The sequence below is a fragment of the Eucyclogobius newberryi genome, unplaced genomic scaffold (genome assembly GCF_026437365.1).
Source record: "Eucyclogobius newberryi isolate DKJ021-1_F unplaced genomic scaffold, fEucNew1.0.hap1 SCAF_21, whole genome shotgun sequence".
NCBI classification, from domain to species: Eukaryota; Metazoa; Chordata; class Actinopteri; order Gobiiformes; family Gobiidae; genus Eucyclogobius; species Eucyclogobius newberryi.
Window position 1 is genome coordinate 7,735,082 of NW_027315846.1, and position 17,895 is coordinate 7,752,976.

Sequence of the window (17,895 nt, forward strand, 5' to 3'; positions counted from 1 at the left end):
AGACCATGCTCACAGTAAGAATGCATGTTTACAAAGGTGTTTTCAAGCAATCAAACACACATAGTTAATGCCATATTGCAGAACATTCAATGCAAAGCAATAACATCTCCATGGAGACAAGCAGGCGGCAGACCCCCAATAGAAAAGTGACCTTGATTAAAGTAAATGCACCTGCCATTGGAGTTGTCATTTTGAAATAAACTTGAAAGAAGCAAAGGAAAGCCACACCCACTAAAAAGTTTAAATATCTTCACATACAACAGGTTTGGTAAGAGTTTTTCCGTGTTTCAGCTCTCTGTCTCTCTTTATATGCAACATTTTGAAGACTCATAAAAGATTACATTTTATTTCAAATATTTGATTTAATAATTGCTATGCCGACAGTGCGGTATTCTTCACTTCAAAACCAACGCACACTTAAAACTAGCCAAATTGATGATTGGTCCAAATTCGACGTATATTCAACACAGTATGAGCTCGACTTGAATAGCTCATCACTGTGTAATATCCCACTGTGAGAAACTGTATTAAGCTGGCCCTAATTAACCTGTGCACATGTTCACCGACGCAGTGCTTTCTTAACACATTCGGACTGCCACACAAATTACCTTGATTAGCATTTCAATAGCTTCACAACACATTTACATATGTATGGAAGCACGGGACACAATTTGGATAATGACACAAAGTAATTATCATAATAACAAAATCCTTTAAGTTTCTGGGGCCAAGAAGCGGAATACTTTTAAGAGCTGTCGGCGCCCTTTTTCTCTTTAATGCACAATTAGGACCAGAAGGGTTTTAAGACTCAAAGCTCCGCAGCCAGAAGGGGGCAGCACGCTTAACGCTTTGAGCTCAGCACGACGTCCCGCCTTTGGGATCGGGGATAACTTTTTTTTAGAGAGAATATATCTAACAGTTAAGCCTTGGTGATGTAACTTTTTTTGGATTGCACATGGAACAAAAAATGTACTTTTCGCAATACGCAGCGATGGAAGTAGGCTGCCAATACTTTGTTGTTGTACTAATAAGGAGGCACAAGTGAGAATTAAACAGCAACGAACAAAACAGCTTGAAAACAAAAACTTCCAACTCAAAAGTTTTTGGCTTCCCACTGCGACTCGGCGCCTAATCTCGGGACGCTACTTTCTTTCTTTGTAGATTGATATCGTCCTCGTTATCGTCCTCGTTGATGACCAATAGCATCGCCGGAGTCTTATTCGCTGAGCTGTTGACACTCTGGCGAGTTCACAGGCGGCCCTGGTCTTAAAACATCACAGGGAGTAACCTTAATCTTAAATTTATAGCCGTGCTTTTTGAAAAGGGGCCCCTGGTTAAGCGCAGATCTTCCTGGGAATCCCTTTGATGTGTGTGAAACGGCGAATCCCCGGGCGCGCACCGGGACGCCGCCGAGGAGAGAGCGGTCCGGCCGGCCGGCCCCGAAACGCACGTCAATCAAACGGCAACGTCAAAGTGAAAGACGGAGACCGATGCTTTTTTTTCCTCGTGATCTTGTAAAACATGATCACACGTAGAGTTGGCATTGTGCACGGAGATAAGTTGAACAACAGAAACAGACGCACTGACTTCATGTTCGGAGCGGCAGAACATTTTGGTTTGTTTTTTTTACTGTTGGCCTGATTCTAACATGGGTAAACGCTCATAGAAGTCCCGTTTTGCACAATATGTCTCCTTTAAAATATTGCATGGTATAAAGTGAGGAAAATAATGATCTGGAATAAGTCGAGACCATTTTGTTTTCTAAAGCACATTTAAAAACAACCGCAGAAACTTGACCAAAGCATTGAACAGGGACAGTCACAAGTAGATTGCATAAAAACATACGAAGATCGACCTCAACTTAAACTGTGAACTTTAGGCTTGTTTAATTTGTGTATAAAAGTGGGGCTTAAATTAAAGTGCTGCAGTGTCTGTGCAGCTTTGATGAGCAAAGGGAAGCGGTTCCAGAGTTTGGGACGGTCCATGAAGGCTTTTAAAAAACGATAAAATAACTTAAAGCAGTGATGGAAGAAGGGCACCGTTTTGTTTTATATTATTTGAATAAAAGTGCAGATACAGGAGCAGAAAAATATTTAAGAAAAAGTATTAAAAAACATACTTACTTAAGTTAAAATACCGTAAGTGTAAAAGTAAAAGTAACTCACACAGAGAACTATTGAAGGGTCAGATTATGATCTTGATTTTTTTTCTTTTTTTTTTTGATAATTGGTCTTAAGAAGCAATTTTCCTGGTCTATCTGTCTATTTATCCTGATTTTGTTTGAACTCTTGAAATGTGGGCAAGATGTCTCCATAAACACGCTAAAATCATTTAAAAATCATTACTTTCACTCTTCAGTCCACTAGACAAAAAAATTGTGAGGCAGAAAGTACAAAATACCTGATCTGAAATATAATATAGTAAAAGTAAAAAGTATGCACTGTAAAATGTTTGAGTAAAGTATGTATACTTAAAAATGTAGGTAACTTAACTTAGGTACAGTACTTTTACTTAGATACTTTGTTACTTTCCACCACTGCCTAAATATAGCCGGGAGAAAATGGAGCGCAAAGACAAATAAATAACTTAATTTGAGTGAAATTTTTACACTATTTGACCAATCTTTCACCTCACAAATTGCACTATCTGGGTCCATTTTAATATTTATTGGCCCATATAGTATACATTATGTTGATGAGACAAAGTGGAGAACCCAAAATATGTATTAATGGTATAATTGATTGGGATAGACGCAACGAACATACATTAATCCCAGTGATAATCTGACATTTGTATCAGTTTTAATTTTAGTATCTGTCTATTAATACTTTCAACAACCAATTTATTCAACTTTTTCTGACCCATCTGGCCCAAAATGGTCTATACTTTCAACACCGCCACCATAAAACATACATCTAAATAAAAAATCATCAATAACAGGGCCTTTTTGAACAGTTTGTGGACAGTAGACTTGGTGACTTTTATGATTTGATAGATTTGTCAGGGAGAACAGCTCCCCTAGGGCCCGGACCCGGTGGTGCAGTTACAGACTCATTCATCAAAAATACCCAACAGGTGTTTTGTTTTACTGTCCATTAAATCATAACTGTTTTATTGTTCCTCTAATTGACGTTTAATTACTGGTGAGACACATTTAAATGCAAACGGACTACATCACTGCCAGTAGAATTTATAGCTTTTTATAATTGAGCAATTTATTTTCAACGTATAGCGTGATATTTAACCTCCGCTGGCATTAATGGAGCCAAACTTTTCCTGTGTTGTGTTTGCAGTTAGCAATAGCAAAAGAAGTAAGAGTATATCATATAGTATTTATGTCCAAGTCACAAGTAAGTCTCAAGTATTTATGTCCAAGTCACAAGTAAGTCTTGAGTATTTATGTCCAAGTCACAAGTAAGTCTCAAGTATTTATGTCGAAGTCACAAGTAAGTCTCAAGTATTTATGTCCAAGTCACAAGTAAGTCTCAAGTATTTATGTCCAAGTCACAAGTAAGTCTCGAGTATTTATGTCCAAGTCACAAGTAAGTCTCAAGTATTTATGTCGAAGTCACAAGTAAGTCTCAAGTATTTATGTCCAAGTCACAAGTAAGTCTCAAGTATTTATGTCCAAGTCACAAGTAAGTCTCGAGTATTTATGTCCAAGTCACAAGTAAGTCTCGAGTATTTATGTCCAAGTCACAAGTAAGTCTTGAGTATTTATGTACAAGTCACAAGTAAGTCTTGAGTATTTATGTCCAAGTCACAAGTAAGTCTCGAGTATTTATGTCGAAGTCACAAGTAAGTCTCAAGTATTTATGTCCAAGTCACAAGTAAGTCTCAAGTATTTATGTCCAAGTCACAAGTAAGTCTTGAGTATTTATGTCCAAGTCACAAGTAAGTCTTGAGTATTTATGTACAAGTCACAAGTAAGTCTTGAGTATTTATGTCCAAGTCACAAGTAAGTCTTGAGTATTTATGTACAAGTCACAAGTAAGTCTTGAGTATTTATGTCCAAGTCACAAGTAAGTCTTGAGTATTTATGTACAAGTCACAAGTAAGTCTTGAGTATTTATGTACAAGTCACAAGTAAGTCTTGAGTATTTATGTACAAGTCACAAGTAAGTCTTGAGTATTTATGTACAAGTCACAAGTAAGTCTTGAGTATTTATGTCCAAGTCACAAGTAAGTCTTGAGTATTTATGTCCAATTCACAAGTAAGTCTCAAGTATTTATGTCCAAATCACAAGTAAGTCTTGAGTATTTATGTCCAATTCACAAGTAAGTCTCAAGTATTTATGTCCAAATCACAAGTAAGTCTTGAGTATTTATGTACAAGTCACAAGTAAGTCTTGAGTATTTATGTACAAGTCACAAGTAAGTCTTGAGTATTTATGTCCAATTCACAAGTAAGTCTTGAGTATTTATGTCCAAGTCACAAGTAAGTCTCAAGTATTTATGTACAAGTCACAAGTAAGTCTCAAGTATTTATGTCCAAGTCACAAGTAAGTCTTGAGTATTTATGTACAAGTCACAAGTAAGTCTTGAGTATTTATGTCCAAGTCACAAGTAAGTCTCAAGTATTTATGTACAAGTCACAAGTAAGTCTCAAGTATTTATGTCCAAATCACAAGTAAGTCTCGAGTATTTATGTCCAAGTCACAAGTAAGTCTCGAGTATTTATGTCCAAGTCACAAGTAAGTCTCAAGTATTTATGTACAAGTCACAAGTAAGTCTTGAATATTTATGTACAAGTCACAAGTAAGTCTTGAGTATTTATGTCCAAGTCACAAGTAAGTCTCGAGTATTTATGTCCAAGTCACAAGTAAGTCTCGAGTATTTATGTCCAAGTCACAAGTAAGTCTTGAGTATTTATGTACAAGTCACAAGTAAGTCTTGAGTATTTATGTCCAAGTCACAAGTAAGTCTCGAGTATTTATGTCGAAGTCACAAGTAAGTCTCAAGTATTTATGTCCAAGTCACAAGTAAGTCTCAAGTATTTATGTCCAAGTCACAAGTAAGTCTTGAGTATTTATGTCCAAGTCACAAGTAAGTCTTGAGTATTTATGTACAAGTCACAAGTAAGTCTTGAGTATTTATGTCCAAGTCACAAGTAAGTCTTGAGTATTTATGTACAAGTCACAAGTAAGTCTTGAGTATTTATGTACAAGTCACAAGTAAGTCTTGAGTATTTATGTACAAGTCACAAGTAAGTCTTGAGTATTTATGTACAAGTCACAAGTAAGTCTTGAGTATTTATGTACAAGTCACAAGTAAGTCTTGAGTATTTATGTCCAAGTCACAAGTAAGTCTTGAGTATTTATGTACAAGTCACAAGTAAGTCTTGAGTATTTATGTACAAGTCACAAGTAAGTCTTGAGTATTTATGTACAAGTCACAAGTAAGTCTTGAGTATTTATGTACAAGTCACAAGTAAGTCTTGAGTATTTATGTCCAAGTCACAAGTAAGTCTTGAGTATTTATGTCCAATTCACAAGTAAGTCTCAAGTATTTATGTCCAAATCACAAGTAAGTCTTGAGTATTTATGTCCAATTCACAAGTAAGTCTCAAGTATTTATGTCCAAATCACAAGTAAGTCTTGAGTATTTATGTACAAGTCACAAGTAAGTCTTGAGTATTTATGTACAAGTCACAAGTAAGTCTTGAGTATTTATGTCCAATTCACAAGTAAGTCTTGAGTATTTATGTCCAAGTCACAAGTAAGTCTCAAGTATTTATGTACAAGTCACAAGTAAGTCTCAAGTATTTATGTCCAAGTCACAAGTAAGTCTTGAGTATTTATGTACAAGTCACAAGTAAGTCTTGAGTATTTATGTCCAAGTCACAAGTAAGTCTCAAGTATTTATGTACAAGTCACAAGTAAGTCTCAAGTATTTATGTCCAAATCACAAGTAAGTCTCGAGTATTTATGTCCAAGTCACAAGTAAGTCTCGAGTATTTATGTCCAAGTCACAAGTAAGTCTCAAGTATTTATGTACAAGTCACAAGTAAGTCTTGAATATTTATGTACAAGTCACAAGTAAGTCTTGAGTATTTATGTCCAAGTCACAAGTAAGTCTCGAGTATTTATGTCCAAGTCACAAGTAAGTCTCGAGTATTTATGTCCAAGTCACAAGTAAGTCTTGAGTATTTATGTACAAGTCACAAGTAAGTCTTGAGTATTTATGTCCAAGTCACAAGTAAGTCTCGAGTATTTATGTCGAAGTCACAAGTAAGTCTCAAGTATTTATGTCCAAGTCACAAGTAAGTCTCAAGTATTTATGTCCAAGTCACAAGTAAGTCTTGAGTATTTATGTCCAAGTCACAAGTAAGTCTTGAGTATTTATGTACAAGTCACAAGTAAGTCTTGAGTATTTATGTCCAAGTCACAAGTAAGTCTTGAGTATTTATGTACAAGTCACAAGTAAGTCTTGAGTATTTATGTCCAAGTCACAAGTAAGTCTTGAGTATTTATGTACAAGTCACAAGTAAGTCTTGAGTATTTATGTACAAGTCACAAGTAAGTCTTGAGTATTTATGTACAAGTCACAAGTAAGTCTTGAGTATTTATGTACAAGTCACAAGTAAGTCTTGAGTATTTATGTCCAAGTCACAAGTAAGTCTTGAGTATTTATGTCCAATTCACAAGTAAGTCTCAAGTATTTATGTCCAAATCACAAGTAAGTCTTGAGTATTTATGTCCAATTCACAAGTAAGTCTCAAGTATTTATGTCCAAATCACAAGTAAGTCTTGAGTATTTATGTACAAGTCACAAGTAAGTCTTGAGTATTTATGTACAAGTCACAAGTAAGTCTTGAGTATTTATGTCCAATTCACAAGTAAGTCTTGAGTATTTATGTCCAAGTCACAAGTAAGTCTCAAGTATTTATGTACAAGTCACAAGTAAGTCTCAAGTATTTATGTCCAAGTCACAAGTAAGTCTTGAGTATTTATGTACAAGTCACAAGTAAGTCTTGAGTATTTATGTCCAAGTCACAAGTAAGTCTCAAGTATTTATGTACAAGTCACAAGTAAGTCTCAAGTATTTATGTCCAAATCACAAGTAAGTCTCGAGTATTTATGTCCAAGTCACAAGTAAGTCTCGAGTATTTATGTCCAAGTCACAAGTAAGTCTCAAGTATTTATGTACAAGTCACAAGTAAGTCTTGAATATTTATGTACAAGTCACAAGTAAGTCTTGAGTATTTATGTCCAAGTCACAAGTAAGTCTCGAGTATTTATGTCCAAGTCACAAGTAAGTCTCAAGTATTTATGTCCAAGTCACAAGTAAGTCTCAAGTATTTATGTCCAAGTCACAAGTAAGTCTTGAGTATTTATACAAGTGAATCTCAAGTATTTATATATAAGTTGAAAATTTAAATTTGAAGTCTAAACAAATCTAAAATAAATTCTACTCGTGGATGCGAGAGGCGAGCGCTTCAGTGGGTCGATGCAGTGAAAGGTCAGGTGCTCTGCAGGATCACAGTGACACTAGCACTGGAGGATCATATAAAAATATAAATACAACAAAAGACAGAGCTGAGGCCCTCCGACAGCTTTAAGAATCCTTTATTAGAAAAGGGATAAGCCGGCGCGTTTTGGCCGCGTGGGGTCTTTTATGCCCTGAAGAAGACCCCATGCGGCCAAAACGCGCCGGCTTATCCCTTTTCTAATAAAGGATTCTTAAAGCTGTCGGAGGGCCTCAGCTCTGTCTTTTGTTGTATTTATATTTTTTATATGAGAATAATAATAAAAATCCGTTGTATGCTCCAATCCGGCTCCAGAAGTACATGGAGAAACACTGCACTGTTATCAAAGAACCGGAGTTACTTAAGTAACCTTGAACAAACTTGAACAATCACAAGTCTGCAATAATTAGCTTGTAAAAATCAAATCATTGCGAGTCATGAGGCTCAAGTCAAACTCAAGTCACAAAGGGGAAGTCCTCTTTGTGGTGCTTTAGTCTCAGGTGAAAATTGCGACTCGAGTTTGAGTTTACCTCCTTTAGTTTGTCGTCCCAACATGGCCGCTTCGCCAGAGTGACGCAAAGTCAGTGAGTTTACTATTCTTTTTGGCCATTTTCACAATATAAGCAACAAAGACGGGAAACATGTATCACATTTTCTCAAGTAAGATTCAGTACAGTCACTTTCCTGTTTGTCTAAGCTAGCAGCCAATAAATCTAAGTAACACTGACGACAAAATACACATTTACAGTAATAATGTATGTACTGTAAAATAACAATTGACTTCACTAAATGATATTAGCCCTCGTTATTATTAGTTTAAATTTGCTTCGACAGGCAGAAAACTGTCAAGCGCAGTACACATGAGCGGCCACCAGGGATGCTCTAAGTATTTAAGGTATGGAGACAAATTTTCCTGCTGTATTAAACACTGTCTGTGCATAAAAAACAACAACAAATGTGGAAAAGTTAGTGAAATCTGATTGAAATTGTGTGGTTTCTTATGGCAGAAGTGTCCAGGACTTCTATGGTCAAATAATAAAACTCTTTCTGAACAGTAATACATACATTGTGACCTTATTTACTTACATGAATGGGACATGTTATGAATCTATGTGAACTTCATTAAAGGTGAAGGTTATGGCCATATTTAAATCAACCTTGCCCTTTGCTTTACGAAGTGAATGGTTTTTTTACGGCTCTATGCACTTTAGCGAGTTTGGGTAAGGACACAGGAACAAGAGAGAGAACGACGGTGACGCTTCTTTGCTGTATATGTTGTGAAATACAAAAAAAGATCACTTCAAGTTAAAAGGTCATTCTCCCACACAGTCTGGCTCGCCGCAGAAAAGTTCCAAAGGGCCACCAATTATTCACAATGCGCTGTTTCTTTATCCAGAAGACCTTTGAAATGTACAAATAATGGATTCTTGTTGAAATAGAAAATCCAAATTGAACATTGTTATTGAACGGGTGGACAAACTCTGTATTGATCCTGTGGCTCTGTCTGCTGTTTACATCATCAAGAACATTTTAGCCGAGCGTCTAACTGTTTTAAAACGGTACGTCCTTTAGAATAGTTTGACCTCATTGGAGGGAGTGCTTTTTAATCTCACTCTTTAATGATAAATGATTTAATTCTTGATCAAAACAACTCACAAAGGAGACGGGTGTATGCATGTATGTATGTTGCTTTAATGTATGCTATTAGTTATCCATAAACCCTCAAAAATCCATCATTTTCTTAGGCCGCCTAGTGGCTTGTGGGGCCCACTGCGCCAATACTTACCCTTTATCTAGGTTCAAATCCATGTTATTTATGTTGCATATTTTATCAACAGAACTGTTTCCAAAGTGCTGCGCAGTCACAAAACATACAAAAACTAAAATAAAAAGGTGCTCAATTTTATCTCACAAGTCCCAAAACCATAAAACCAGCTAAATCAGAGCAGAGAAAAATCCCAAAAGTGCAATATATAAGTAAAATAAATAATAACGATCACAGAGGACTATTAAAGAGACTAAAAAAGGGTCTTAAGACGACGAGACTTAAAACACTCCACTGTGGGGGCCGGGCGGACGCATGGGGCCGGGCGGACGCGGGGGCCCAGGCGGATGCGGTGGCCCGGGCGGATGCGGGGGCCCGAGCGGACGCAGGGGCCCGGACGGATGCGGGGCAGGCAGAGAGTTCCAGAGTTTAGGGCCGAACACAGAGAAGGCCAGTCCTCTGTTGTCCCACCATGAGCTGGAGCCGGCCCTTGGACCTCAGAGTGTACGTTTGGATGAGGCCAGAGCTGTAATGTGGGGCCAGTCCATTCAAAGCTTCAAAAACTCACAATAAAAGCTTCAAATCGCACTCGAGAACGACCCGGAAGCCAGTGGACAGACGTTAAAATTGGAGAGACGTGCTCTCGTTTTCTGACTCCAGTGAAAAGGAGCGCCGCTGAATTTCGGACCTGTAAACTGTAAGCGGGAAAGCGCACAGTAATGGATAATACCAGAAAAGAGTGCAATACAATAGTCTAAACGAGATGAGGTAAAAACGTGCCAAAGATAAAAAAAAAAGATTGGACTTTGGTTTAAAAAAAGCCAGATTTGACGAGCGTATTCACATGTTTCAGTTGCAGTTGGAGTGGGGCACGAGGGGGTCACGACCGCCACACAAACCTCACTTTTTCCCTAATTTGGACTTAAACAACTGTTAAAACATTCAAAGAAAAGCGACAGCTGCAGGAGTAAGGTTTGGGCTGCATAGAAATGACACGTTACGCAATTACATGTTATAACTGATATAATTTTAGATAAGGGGGTAGGTCCACTATCCGCGGGCTACAGAGTGATGAACACTTTACACCATTCCCATAGCAAAGAACAATTAAAAACTAAATACTATATCTTCTGAATGGGCAAAAGTCCTCCTGATATCACCTACGAACAGGAAGCTGAACGCCACGAATGTGACTCTATTGTGCACAAACCTGTTTCAGTGGAAAGGCCCAGTAATTACAGAGGTATAAACCAGTTAAAACATGTGCAATCCGACAGGTTAACAGCAAATTCCACCAATTAAAACCCAAACCTGTCCTACCAACACAATTTTACACCAATTGTTGAATGTCGTGATGTCGCGTGAACTATTCGAAGCTGTGGTCAGAGTAACCTTGTTCTTGGTCAAATCACACTGCGCTCCGTGTCCCGGCAACACCGCATTATAGCCAAAAAATAGACCCTGATGGGACGTTAACGGGACCTCAAAGGGTGCGGCTGTCTTTGGAGCGGAGTGATGTGGCTATTAAAGGGCCGGGGAAGACAGAGAGAGAGAGAGGGATGATGAGAGGATGAGAGGGAGGTGGAGGAGTGTTTGGTGTGATGTTCTGAAGTCACTCACAGCTCTCCAGCTCCAGAGAACAGGTCTGAGAGTCCAGCGGGAAGCGGCTGAAGTCCATGTTGCAGGCGGCAGTCACTGTGACCCTGAAAAAACACAAAAAGGACAAGAAAAGTTATGGTACAATAGAGAAAAGTATACAATACAAAGAGAAATAACTAAATGTATGTCTATCTGGTTTAAAAGACTGTCATTGATGATGATCTTGAGAGACTAAAATATTTAATTAATTTACTTATTGCTTATATCATTCTGTATTTGTATTAACATAACTTGTAGAATTATTGATTTTATTTTTATTTTATTCAAACGCTATATACATAATTTTTTTTTCTCAATTTAAAAGAACTCTATTTCACTGCTGCAGTTCTTTTAGGGAGAAGCGGGGCGCAGGTGAGCGTAACAGTAGATTTAGCGTGTTTTGCATTGGTAGAACTCTTCTAAGTGTGCAGCCTTAGTCACGGCAAAACATGAAACGAGAAAATGTGGTAAACGGATTCAAAATGTGTATTTGCGATATAGTCTTCACATGCTGTCCCGGGACCGTGCACAGGGACGGAGCTGCTTCACACGCTCTTATCTTGTGACTTAATACCGCTTTTTATATTTCATTTAATGCTATTTTGCATTGTCGGCGGTACGTCATAAAAAAAAAAAAAGTATAATAATTTATTTTATTTACATTGTAGAAACCAATAATCTAAGTGCGGCAGATCCGTAAACCAAGTAATAAAATAACTGCGGCCTAAGTATGTAAGTAAGTATGTAAGTAAGTATGTAAGTATATAAATATGTAAGTAAACTAAGTAAGTAAGTATGTAAGTAAAGTAAGTAAGTACGTAAGTATATAAGTAAGTGAGTATGTAAGTAAGTAAGTGTGTAAGTAAAGTAAGTAAGTAAGTTTGTAAGTAAAGTAAGTAAAGTAAGTAAGTACGTAAGTCGGTGTAATCCCTCATTCGTCCAGGCGTGTTCCATAGTAGAAAAAGCTTCAGTTGTAGTCATCTGGACTCAGTTAGAAAAAATAGACGTTTCGACTCTCATCCAAGAGACATTGTCAATAAAAGAATTTAGGTCGAGAACTCCGATACAGAACAGTATAAATATCGGAGTTCTCGACCTAAATTCTTTTATTGACAATGACTCTTGGATGAGAGTCGAAACGTCTATTTTTTCTAACTGAGTCCAGATGACTACAACTGAAGCTTTTTCTACTAAGTACGTAAGTATATAAGTAAGTATGTAAGTGAAGTAAGTAAGTATGTAAGTAAAGTAAGTAAGTAAGTACGTAAGTATATAAGTAAGTATGTAAGTGAAGTAAGTAAGTAAGTATGTAAGTAAGTACGTAAGTAAAGTAAGTAAGTAAGTAAGTAAGTATGTAAGTAAATATGTAAGTATGTAAGTAAGTAAGTACGTAAGTAAGTATGTAAGTGAGTAAGTAGGTATGTAGGTAAATATGTAAGTATATAAGTAAATAACTAAGTATGTAAGTAAATATGTAAGTATATAAGTAAGTAAGTAAGTATGTAAGTAAATATGTAAGTAAGTAAAGTTTTATTTATAAAGCACATTTAAAAACACCTCAATGACCCAAAATGCTGTACAAATGCAATGAAAAATACAATAAAACATACGAGACATGTAAAAAAAAGTAAAGCAATTAAATGTACTGCTTATCTTTTTACTCCACTGATAAAGAGATGAGACACAATGTATTGGCATAAGTAAAGTAAATATATTCAAACAAGCCTAATAAGAAGTCTGATAAGTAAATCGGAGTGAGTACAGTCTGAATAGCGACAATACCACGGACAGTAGTATTAAAAAGCAAAAAAAGAATAAAAGAAAAAGCACCAACAGTGAAAATTACAGCTCTGAAGTATGTCTGAAAAGAAATGTAAAAAACAGGATTATGTTTGGTGTGTTGGTGGCATTAATCCCAGCGACAGCCGAGCCCGGAGCCAGAGCGCTGAAGGACGGGGCCCGACGTCTGCTGCTGGTTCAGGCTCGTAAGAATGAGTGAAGGATTATGGGAGCGCAATGAGAGACTGGAACTCAATCTCAAGAAATATATATATATAAAAAAGACACTTTCACATTCATTATTTATGCGTCTTCAGTGCCTTAAAAAGAGGTCGTGACTGTAACCTCTCCGTCTGGAACAAAAGTGTCCAGTGATGTGGATCGAGTCGGATTCCAGAAACTATTTTGATGACCTTAGATCTGACTCGGACTTTGAGCACTGCGGCTTGAGACAAGCTCATGTGTCTTCATAAACAAAACAACATTATATTTCAAAAAACAGTCTTTACAGTTGATTGATGTACTTTACAGGCTCAAACTGTCCCTCACTTCTCTATTTGTGTTTCTTCTTCTTCTTCTTCTTCTTCTTCTTCTTCTTCTTCTTCTTCTTCTTCTTCTTCTTCTTCTTTGAATGAATCTGTCCCTGATCCAAGCGTCTCTGTCCCTTCCTAGTCTCAAGTCCCGACCCAGCAGTGGTACTTCTATATATAGTTTTAGGTCACATGACCCACATCTCACGGAACGGTACAGGCTCTGAGACAAACGCTCGGTACAAGAACAAACGAACAGAAGAAGCTGATTGCATTCACATCCTGGACGTTTGCCACTTAGACAGAGGGCAATGCTCTGAGCAAAAGGCCATGGGTCAAATCACAAGCTCTGGCCCTGGACCCCCCGGACTCTTTCTCTTGAACAGAGAGGGAGTGTTTGGTCAGGGCACATCAGGGCGCATCAGGGCGCATCAGGGCGCATCAGGGCGCATCAGGGCGCATCAGGGCGCATCAGGGCGCATCAGGGCGCATCAGGGCGCATCAGGGCGCATCAGGGCGCATCAGGGCGCATCAGGGCGCATCAGGGCGCATCAGGGCGCCGGGGCGTAGATATCAGCTGTGTGAGAGCCTGGGAGGCCATTTTAAGTGTCACATTACCACCACCTACTGTAGTTGTACAGCTTAGACTTTAGACTCTGATGATGATGTGATGAAGTGAAGATGATAGAGACTTGGGGTTGGGAGGGTGTGGTCAAGAGAGCCTACCGCCATTAAGAAGAAGATGAAGACGAAGGAAAGGAAGAAAGGAAGAAGAAGATGAAGGAAGAAGAAGATGAAGGAAGAAGGAGATGAGGAAAGAAGAAGATGAAGGAAGAAAAAGATGAAGAAAGAAGAAGATGATGAAGGAAGAAGAGGATGAAGAAAGAAGATGAAAAAAGAAGAAGATGATGATGAAGAAGAAGAAGCAAAGGAAAAAAGGAAGAAGAAAATGAAGGAAGAAGATGAAGAAAGAAGAAGATGATGAAGGAAGAAGAAGTTGATGAAGAAGAAGAAGCAAAGGAAGAAAGGAAGAAGAAGAAGAAGAAGAAGAAAGAAGAAAGAAGAAGAAGAAGAAGAAGAAGAGCAAGAAGGACAACAAGAAGAAGAAGAACCAGAACCAGAACCAGAACCAGAACCAGAACCAGAACCAGAACCAGAACCAGAACCAGTGATGCTGGGATAGGCCTGTTTAAATGGGTTTCTGGGTAATTAGAGGTGTGGTTAAAGCGTGGAGGAGTGGTTACGGGAGGAGGAGGTGTGGTCCACCTCAACCAATGTTTAACAATCATTAATCACTTACAAAACAAGATATTGGTCCCGTTTCTACCTTTTCCATCACTTCTAAATTCTAATACAGCGAAAAGACCTAAACATATTTAACTTAACATTTCCTTAACTTGTTTGTCTTTTCCAATATTGGACAAAATCAGGAATATCGATACAAAATATTGAACTAACTCAAATACTTGAACTCAAAACGACCCCAAAGTAAATGCTGTTATTCACATTAATGTATTTATGATTAATGCATAATTTAGATACACCAATTTCCAGTTAACGATTAATTTTGGATAGCTGGGAATCACAGTTTACACAAAGACAACGCACTCCTGCTCAAACCCCACTAATAATTCATTTGCTTACTCTATACCAAAAGTTTTGTTGGGTAAATAACAAAATAAGGCCTTTCTGAAGCACACCAGAAGCTGTCTCAGGAGTGGAACACCAACAGAAATGGACAGTTCTTATTAAAACGTGTTTGGACTCTCCGACTCTCTCTGCTTATTCTTTGTAGATGTCATAAAAACCTTAAATTGGCCGTATTTCTCTCAATGTCATCATCTCAAACTCCACTTCACCGATGTTCTCCGGCTCAAAACACCGGCCTCGAAGTCTTCAATAAAAAAAACATCTAAGAATAAATACATTTTCAATAATCATATGCCAAAGTGAATTATATCTGTAAAATCAATCGTCGTTTTTTTTACGAGCGGCTGAAACGAGTCGAGAGGTTGAAGTTAAGTTGGGGGCGCTTGTTAAAAAAGCCGTCAGGCCGGGGAAAAAAATGGTGGAAATCGGGGGTGAAAAAAATAATTCCTGAGGTTTCCGTGTCATGGATCTGAAGATGTTTCAGATGGCCCCCGACTACAAACAACTTCAAACGCCGTCCGCGAGTATTTCTCTGCCTCCTCTCGCTCCATTCTCCGGAATCAAAGAAACCCTAGACAAGTCGCGGGATAAAAAGTAATTAAAGGCGACGCTTGCAAAATGATATTATGAGTAAACAAGGCGTGCGCGGTTTACAGAACGGATCAGACGCATTGATCTGGCGATGACAGCGGCGGTACAGCCCCCGCGCGCAGCTTATTGATTTGTTTAACTGCTAATGTAATGAGAACGGGGCCATACAAATACATCATTCAAATACTTTAGGGACACCAGAGCAATTGTATTTACTAAAGCGCTTTACAACTTAAAGGGCACGTTTTACGCATGGTTTTGTGTTGTTGTTGGCCCTTAAACACGTTCTTGAATGTGTTTCCTTTGGCATCTCATGTTTGATAACTTAAAATGATGTACCGTATTTTCTGGACTATAAGTCGCACTGGAGTATAAGTCGCACCAGCCCAAAAATAAGCTGCACTGGAGTATGAAATGTGGTTGCAAGTGTGAAAATAACAAATAATATCACATAAAAATCGTATAAAAAGTATAAGTATATAAGTATAAGTATAAGTCGCACCCCGGCCAAAACTATGAAAAAAGGTGCAAATTATAGTCCGGAAAATACTGTATATGTCGAAGCACACAGCATATTACTTTATATGCTGTGAGTCAGGTGTTCCATCACCAGGAATATGTTAGCACTCCATCTACTGGCAGGAGAGGAAATGACCACGGGGAAGTAGACATAAGCTAGCTTGGCCACGACATGCTAATACAACAGATGATGGTAATCCTTAGTTAAATTTACTTCAAGAAATTATACTTTCTGACACCATACTTTTACTCACACTTAATATTGAGCTTGAAGTAACGGTACTCTTTTACTTGAGTAAGTTTTGGTGAGTCTACAAAGTGGCAAAAACTTAAACTAAACTTTAACTTCTGATATGATATTTGGGTCTAGTCTATGGAAATACCAGAATCTGTCTGTCTAATTACATCATTATCATAACTCAAATCATAAAACATATTCTACATACAGTTTTATGTCTAAACTGTTGCTCAATATGAGTATTAATTTCTCCAACTATTTTTTTACTCTTGAGGCAAGGCAAGGCAAGGCAAGTTTATTTGTAGAGCACATTTCATACACAAGGCAATTCAAAGTGCTTCACAGCAGGAAAAATGCATTCAAATCACAAAGAAATTACAGAAACAGAAATACAATAAAATTAACTAAATTAAAAATTATCAATCCAACTGATTTTCTAAACTAATAAAATCACAAACAAAAGAGAAGAGTGCAAAGAAAAAATCCCTTCAGTCATATGCGCAGCTAAACAAAACTGTTTTTAGCTTAGATTTGAACATTGTCAGAGTAGAAGCCTGTCTCACATCTTCAGGAAGACTGTTCCAGATTTTAGCTGCATAAAACTGAAACACAGATTCCCCATGTTTTGTCCTGACTCTGGGCACCAGCAGGAGGCCGGTCCCTGAGGTCCTCAGAGTCCGAGATGGTTCATATGGCACTAACATATCCAAGATGTACTTTGGTGCTAGGCCATGGAGAGACTTGTACACAAGCAGAGCTGCTTTAAAGTCTATTCTCTGAGCCACAGGGAGCCAGTGCAGAGACCTGAGAACAGGACTAATGTGATCATACTTCCTGGTTCTAGTCAGGACCCGAGCAGCAGCGTTCTGGATGTACTGCAGCTGTTTTACAGCTGGTTTGGAGAGGCCAGTGAGCAGGCCATTACAGTAGTCTAATCTACTGGAGACAAACGCATGGATAAGTCTCTCTAAATCTGGTTTTGACACTATATTTTTGATTTTGGCAATGTTTTTTAGATGGTAAAAAGCTGCTGATGTTATTGATTTGACGTGGCTATTAAAGTTCAAGCCTGAGTCCATTATTACCCCCAGATTTCTAATTTGGTTTGTAGGTTTTAGAGCGAGACTCTGGAGGTGACCGCTAACACTTTCTCTTTGTTTCTGTGGGCCAAAAACGGTCTTTGTCTGAGTTCAGCTGGAGAAAGTTGTTTTGCATCCACAAACTGATCTGTTGGATGCAGTGACAGAGTGAATCCACTGGTCCATAGTCACCTGCCGATAGTGAAACATAGATCTGAGTGTCGTCTGCATAATTGTGATAGGACACATTTTCACTGCGTATCAACTGACCTAACGGCAGCATGTAGAGGTTGAACAGAAGGGGACCCAGGACTGACCCTTGGGGCACTCCACAGGTCAGGGTCATGTGGTCTGAGACACAGCTACCAATTTCAACAAAGTACTTCCTGTCTTCCAGATAGGACCTTAACCAGTTTAGGGCAGTGCCAGTGATGAGTAATTATATGGCTCACTAATTTTTACTTCTTTTGCCTGAGCGATATCAGACATTATTCTTAATTGAGAACACATTTTGACGACTCTTCCACCTCAGTATTAAATGTAAGCTGCAGTCGCAATGATGTAACGGCAAAAACGCTCAGAACGAGTCGGCCAATCATTTTTCTGAGTAAAAAACAGCACAGACGAGCAGGGGACAG

The 17,895-nt window shown here is 38.1% G+C and overlaps 1 protein-coding gene across 1 annotated transcript in view; it reads right to left on the reverse strand.

The window, feature by feature from the left end:
* gabrr2a (gamma-aminobutyric acid type A receptor subunit rho2a) overlaps positions 1-17,895 on the reverse strand; it is a 100,546-nt gene that overhangs the window by 13,651 nt on the left and 69,000 nt on the right. Inside the window, exon 5 of the mRNA XM_072458411.1 lies at positions 10,854-10,936. Coding sequence (XP_072314512.1) covers positions 10,854-10,936 — 83 coding nt within the window. The remainder of the gene's footprint in view (positions 1-10,853; positions 10,937-17,895) is intronic.